The following is a 7,093-nucleotide window of genomic DNA, read 5'->3' as shown; positions in this document are numbered from 1 at the left end:
TTGTAGGAAGAAATGTTGATTATTATTCTGGGCCCTACAATGTCACTGTGCTTGCTGGAAATACTACAGGATTTCTAAACATAATGCTGAATGATGATAAATTGCTCGAAGAAACTGAGAAATTCAACCTGACTATTGATCTATCCTCATTTCCAGTTGGCATCTTCCCTGGCAACTACACTGAAGCCTTAGTGGTTATTATGGACAATGATGGTAATCATAATGTATAGTCTTTGTTCAGCACTTTTAATGTATTAATTTTGTGGCATACAGAAACTACCATTAATTTTAATCAGTCAAGTTACACTGTAGTTGAAGATACTATGCTATTACAACCAGTACTAACTCTCAGTAATCCCTCAGCAAGTGATATTGTTGTGCAGGTTGAAAGTTCTGATATCAATGCTACAGGTTGGTGCACACATGACATATTTACAACATCATTTCATATCTTGTATTTCCATAGAAAACATGGATTATATTTCTGGTCCATATACCAACATCATAATTCCTTCTGAAACGTTGTACATCACTTTCAATGTTTCAATTATGCTTGATGATATATTGGAAGGGAATGAAGCATTCTATCTTAAAATTAATTCATCATTATTGCGTGATAATGTTACCACTGGTAGCTTTAACACAACCTCTGTTATAATACTGGATGATGATTGTAAGTATTTGAATATCATTAGCAATTTTAGTGTGAAGTATATAAATACCATAGTTATTACCATCACATTCAGTCAGTCAACATACACTACTGATGAGGACAGTGGAGCAGTACAGGTTGAACTAGTATTCAGTAATCCATCAATGACTGATATAACAGTACAAGTTAACACCATTGACATCACTACAAATGGTATACAATAGGTCATACAGATAAAGTACTAATAGTATTATATTATTACAGGTGATGATGATTATGTTACTGGACCATACAATGTTACATTATTTGCTGGAATGACAAGGAGAAGGTTTAACATCTCTTTAGTAAATAACAATATTTTAGAGCTTAGTGAAATCTTCAACATAACTGTTGATTCAAATCTACTCCCTGACAAAGTCTCATTTAGCAACCAACCATCACAAGTTTTTATAAATGATGATGATTGTGAGTACAGTATTAGACTACTATCAGTGGAACCTCAGTTACTATATTTAGGCTTGTTATGTAACCAAACACAGTTGTTTGCTCTGTTAGAATAGTGGAATATTCAATGACAATTATGTATGCTGTTCCACAAAATTTAAACTTGAAAAACACAATCTTGTTGATACAAACAGCAGGTTTGCAGACAACTGTGGTTCTGTTGTAAACAAAAACTAGTGATCTATATTTTTATTTGTGCGCATTAATGTGCCTATGGTATGAGTATTTACAAGCTGTAATGTGATTTTCTATTACAATGCAGTGGCTGTGATAACTTTTAATCAGCTGGTATACAATACAACTGAAGATAATGGACTGACACAACGACCATCATTGATACAACCACAACTGTTACTTAGCATACCGTCATCATTTGGCTTTGCCATACGGGTTAATACAGAGAGCTTCAATGCAACTGCTGGAGGGAGTGCTGGTGGGTACCATCTGCAACATCCTTTAAGTACTGTATGTATAATTTGCAGGTAGAGACTACAACCCTGGTCCATATGATGTCACTTTTCAAGCAAACGTAACTAATGTTACATTTAATGTTGCAGTGGAGCCTGATGATTTATTGGAAGGAGATGAAGTGTTTTTACTTAGACTTGCTTCGTCGTCATTGCCAGATGCTGTTACTGCTGGTGATGTGGCCATCGTGGTGATAACAGATAATGATCGTAAGATATGCACTTTATCCAATATAGTTTTTAAATTTGTTTCTGTAGCCATCAGTATCAACTTCAGTCAGTCATTATATACCAGTAATGAGAATACCATGACAGTACAGCCCATACTACTTCTAACTAACCCATCATCAACTGATGTTACAGTACAGGTTATGAGTATCAATATTACTGCATTTGGTAAGCATATATAACCAGCCAATAACCAATAAGTTGTATGTAACCTGTTTAGGAAGAGGAATTGATTATGATTCTGGTCCTTTCAATTTAATAATTCCTGCTAGACGTATTACTTTTCCATTCAGCATTGAAATCATTGATGATAACATTCTTGAAGATTTTGAAACCTTTAATCTAACAATCAACTCATTGTCTTTACCAGCTAGTGTAAGTGTCACAAATCCTGATCAGACTACAATAGTAATTATTGATAATGATGGTACGTAAGTCTGCACACTCAATAGATAACAAAAACATTATTTTACTATCACTATAGCCATTGCAGTAACCTTTACTCAATCATTGTACCCTTTTGCGGAAAATAATAGAGTGGGTAGACCAGAGCTAGTGTTTACCAATCCATCTTATACTGACATAACATTGACCATTGTTAGTAGCGACAACAATGCCACTGGTATGTTGTATGATTATTTTCTAAATGGTACTTTTGATAGTGTACTACTTTGCATAGGTGGTGCCAACGTGTCTGATAATATTGGTAAACAATGTGCATTGGTTATATAATAAATACTATAGTAAAAACATTGCAGATTACATATCTGGACCATACAATGTTACATTTCCTGCTGGAGTAACTAGGGTATCATTTGATATTGTATTAAAAGATGATGGAGTAACAGAAGGAAGAGAGTCATTTAACCTTATAATATCTGATATGCTACACCCCAATGTAACCTTTGGTGAAGTTCACCAGGCTGTGGTATCAATAGTAGATGATGCTAGTAAGTTACTACTTTACAAGTGTACATGCAGCAAACATGTTAAATGTTTACAAAGGTGTGATAATGTTCAATCAATCAACATATGAGGTAGATGAGAGTGAACCTCAACTACAAGTAGCATTGGTAGTTAATGTACCATTGTCAAATGATACTGATCTTCACATTGAAGCTATTGGCATTACTGCCACAGGTAACCTTATATCCTCTTAAACTGTATGAAGTTAATACAATGTTACACAGGTGATGATTATCAAATAGGGATATACAGTGAAACATTAGTGGCTAATACGATGAGTACATTGTTTAGTGTTAATATTAAAGAGGACACTATACTTGAGCCACAAGAAACTTTTATGCTAACCATCTTATCCACATCACTCTCAGCCACTTTGATTACTGGCAGCCCTGATGAAGCTATAGTAACTATTATAGATAATGATCGTAAGTCATAATTTATAGTATACTGGATTATACTAAGCTGTCATATAGGTATGTAGAAAATTTCATGGTGTACAAAATTTCATGGTTTTTATGGTAAATTAGTCCACATGAAACTTGAGTAAACCTGAGAGGAGTAGTCATCAATGCTCCTTCCTTATAATTCAAGCACGTGTTAATGTGCGAGGTGATGTTTGTAGACCATGTGATGGCTTTCTTTAAGTATCTGTGACTGCTTTCTACCTCTGCTCCCAGCAGGCAAGATTTCTCTGTGGCATGAAGTATGGTTTTTTCCCACTATCCATCGTGAGACCATGTGGGACTATGTGTTACTCAAGTGATTGATTCTAGTTATCAGTTCATTAGTGTACACCCACCCTCCTTGTAGTACTGCTAAGTTCATATCATGCTAAGTCCAACAATTGCAGCACTAGCGATGTAATCTGAACCCACAAATTTCTACTCATCTAGATTAAACCACTAAATTTTATACACTTGCAAATTTTTTCACAAACCATGAAATTTTATCCACAAAATTTAATACACTTACAGTGTGTAACATGTGTGGGTCAGTAACTAAATAAATGTATTACAGGTGGATATAAATTTTTTTTGGAACATCAAGGTATTGGCACCCTGCAATATCAACTAGTACATTTATATTATGTACCAGTATCAAACATTCCGAACAACAAGCTATTCAATATTTCTTATAATACGTAATTAAGATATAATTGATACTGGTTTCTTTACCATATCAAGGCTCATGGTAGTGAGTCGCACGGCCAAGGAAAGTGGGGTGCATGACTACCGTGAGTTATTTACACAAATGACTAACTTTAATAGACCGCACACCTAAAACCTACCTTTAAAACTATTATTTTGTAAAAAGAACTTCACAATACAACAAAACCTTTGGTATATTGTTATATAAGCATATTACTAAGTAAGTAATCCCTGTTATATTTTAGTAACGCCGCTTGAAAGTTTGCTAAAAACATGTTATTTTCCGTCTCCGTACTCTTTAGTGCAAGCCCCCCATTTTTGATGCTTATATCTTAGGCTGCATTAGTTCCACAGCCTTGGATTTACTATCACAAGTTCTTTGGCTAGTTAAGTTTCTTTGGTACAAATCTTGGAACTCCACCTCTCTTGTGAGAGCCACCATAAGTGATTTTTTCAAAGTTTGATTCATTCACTCTTGCGCTTCATGGGACAATCTTTGATATGTAATTAAACATATGGATCAGTTTCGCTCGATTATGACCTGCCATTTTTCTGGGAAGTAGTGAGTTAATTTCCATAAGCACACTCATAAAATAATAACATTGCCTACGCTAATTGCTGATTTATTTTGCATTCTTTTAGAACCCTATCTTAAATTTAAGACACCTCTAACTACAGTAGCATTTATTTAGTTGGTGAACTTGGTGAATTCGCAGTCAACACTAGGTGAATCAGTGTGGTGAACTTGGTAAACTTGCTATCGCACACTATTCTCGTAAGTGTTTGTTATTCAGTTGTTATTTACTAATGGGTCTGAAGTAACTAGCTAACGCAGCCCACAATACAGCTTGTTTGTGTATTTCAAGGGACAATCCAGTATGTTACAAAATAATAAGAAATTGGGGCACATTCTCACCTGCCAGGAAATGGCCTTTACTCAGTCTGTTCACTAATGGTTTTAATGGTGCCCACTGCCCAGAAACCATACCCTATTGAGGTTGAAACACTGAAAAGTACCTGCCTACTTGTACCAAACTACATTCTTTGGTTTTGGGGATGCATACCACTTCATGTTCCAAGCTATGATGCAATGCACACAATAACTGTTGAAGCTGTTGTGATAACCAAAGGTGGCTTGTATAAACTATTAGCTTTATGCATTATTATTTTTGTCTTGATTGATATTACTCAGTGACAAAAATGTGTGATATCCTAAAACAAAAACAGCCTTGGGGCTGTAACAAAAGGCACTGCCAAGCAAAGTAGGATCAATCAAACAAGCTTATTCAACATGACTGGTAAGAACAAGGACTTACATCAAGCTGCGGCCAAGTAGATCGGAATATTATGATTGATCCTACTTTGCTTGGCAGTGCCCTTTTTTACAGCCCCAAGGCTGTTTTTTTTAGGTAAATTATTTTAGGAACCTGTAAAAGTCCCAAAAGGAATCTAAAGAAGTCAAAATCTTCAAAATCTAAAGCAAATAGATTCCACACCAGAGCTATAGCTAATAAATATTGGATGAATTTTATAGTTTTATATAACAAGTAGAAGGAAAAATTAGGAATTTGAATAGGGATCAAAGACAAAAAGTAGTGAAACAAGGGAATAGCTAAAATGTGGTGAAACAAGGAAGATTGCCTATACTTGCAGACATACCAATGATCATTAAATCCCTGAACTTCAGTGACTGAATTTGGGATTAGATGTCCACTAGTATATCTGCAGGTATAGGCAACCTTCCTTGAGTCACCACTTTTAGCTATTCTTTTGTTTTACTACTTTTTCTCTTTGATCCCTAATCCAAATTCCTTATTTTTCCTTCTGCTTGTTTGTTTACTTTTTAAACATAGTTAAGACAAATGAACCAGCGCATATACACCACATTAAAAGAATGATGCCAGGAATGCCTTAAATATGTCAGAACGCGTGCTCCAACAATCAATTATGTAACAGAAAGGGAGGTGTCCATTATGCTTTGTTTTCAGCTATGCTTCACCCATTATACAGTGTTACAAATGCAGAACAGTACGAGAAGCATTCCTGTAATCAATCCAGTTACTATGGACAAATATGGGTGATAAGCATAATAGCCAACATGGCCACATGGAAGCCGCATCGTGCTATCACGAATCAACGCCTTGCATTGTCTGTGAAAAGAATTAGAATACAAAGAAGGACAAAGGGAAGTTCATGGTGCATGTATTGTACATACTGCTGTTGATGAAAAAACATGCACATCTCAGGACAAAGCGACATTGAACAGTGAAAAAATCAAGCCTGTAGCTTTATCCATTGTTGAGTTATGCTTGGCTGGAAGCATCAGTCAGTCAGTCAGTCAGTCAGTCAGTCAGTCAGTCAGTCAGTCAGTCAGTCAGTCAGTCAGTCAGTCAGTCAGTCAGTCAGTCAGTCAGTCAGTCAGTCAGTCAGTCAGTCAGTCAGTCAGTCGGGGAGCATAAATTCTGTTAAATAGAAATGTTTAGAAACTTTTTTGAAGAGTTTGGGTTTGGTCTGAAAACACTTTTAGGCTTGGCTGTGCCTAACCAATGTTGCCAAACTGTCAGAAATAGAACTTGATGCTGGTATTAGGGTGATACGTTTGGCTGGAAAGCCTAGTTCTTATGATCCCTAATATACAATACTACTGTACTGTATGATAAGCTTTAGCTTCTTTAACTTGAATAATAACTGTGTTTATTTGCTTATAGGGCCATTAGCTATAGAGTTCTCTCAATCTACTTTTGTAAGTTCAGAGTCATCCACAAATATTACAGTAACTTTGGTTTTGGATGGAGGTACCTCCTCTAGTGACATTACTATAACAGTGATACTTTCTGAGCAGTCTCCATTGTCTGCTGAAGGTAAGAAGTTGTTTTTAATTGTAACTGCAATATGATGATAGTAATTCATTAGGTGATGGAGTGGACTACACATCAACACCATTAGTGGCTACATTCGTTGTTGGAACTAACAGAACTGAAATTAGTATACCAATTACTGAAGATGAAATAATAGAAACAGAGGAAGAATTTGAATTGATTTTCACCATTCCTTTATCAATAAGTGATGTGATTATTGCTGGAACTAATATGACTGCTACTGGTGTTATTATAGACAGTACTGGTGAG

The 7,093-nt window shown here is 35.6% G+C and overlaps 1 protein-coding gene across 1 annotated transcript in view; it reads left to right on the top strand.

Annotated features, from left to right (window-relative positions):
* The first annotated feature begins 72 nt into the window (after positions 1 to 72).
* LOC136261721 (uncharacterized) overlaps positions 73 to 7,093 on the top strand; it is a 38,981-nt gene continuing 31,960 nt past the window's right edge. Inside the window, exons 1-16 of the mRNA XM_066055767.1 lie at positions 73 to 213; positions 274 to 411; positions 467 to 673; positions 728 to 865; positions 917 to 1,117; positions 1,419 to 1,589; positions 1,639 to 1,833; positions 1,882 to 2,019; positions 2,072 to 2,278; positions 2,336 to 2,473; positions 2,531 to 2,557; positions 2,610 to 2,801; positions 2,857 to 2,991; positions 3,042 to 3,242; positions 6,674 to 6,826; positions 6,879 to 7,088. Of these exons, the coding sequence (XP_065911839.1) occupies positions 84 to 213; positions 274 to 411; positions 467 to 673; positions 728 to 865; positions 917 to 1,117; positions 1,419 to 1,589; positions 1,639 to 1,833; positions 1,882 to 2,019; positions 2,072 to 2,278; positions 2,336 to 2,473; positions 2,531 to 2,557; positions 2,610 to 2,801; positions 2,857 to 2,991; positions 3,042 to 3,242; positions 6,674 to 6,826; positions 6,879 to 7,088 (2,581 nt within the window). The 5' untranslated portion in view covers positions 73 to 83. The remainder of the gene's footprint in view (positions 214 to 273; positions 412 to 466; positions 674 to 727; positions 866 to 916; positions 1,118 to 1,418; positions 1,590 to 1,638; positions 1,834 to 1,881; positions 2,020 to 2,071; positions 2,279 to 2,335; positions 2,474 to 2,530; positions 2,558 to 2,609; positions 2,802 to 2,856; positions 2,992 to 3,041; positions 3,243 to 6,673; positions 6,827 to 6,878; positions 7,089 to 7,093) is intronic.

The sequence above is a fragment of the Dysidea avara genome, chromosome 7 (genome assembly GCF_963678975.1).
Source record: "Dysidea avara chromosome 7, odDysAvar1.4, whole genome shotgun sequence".
In the NCBI taxonomy this organism is placed as follows: Eukaryota; Metazoa; Porifera; class Demospongiae; order Dictyoceratida; family Dysideidae; genus Dysidea; species Dysidea avara.
This window is presented reverse-complemented; position numbering and strand designations above follow the sequence as displayed.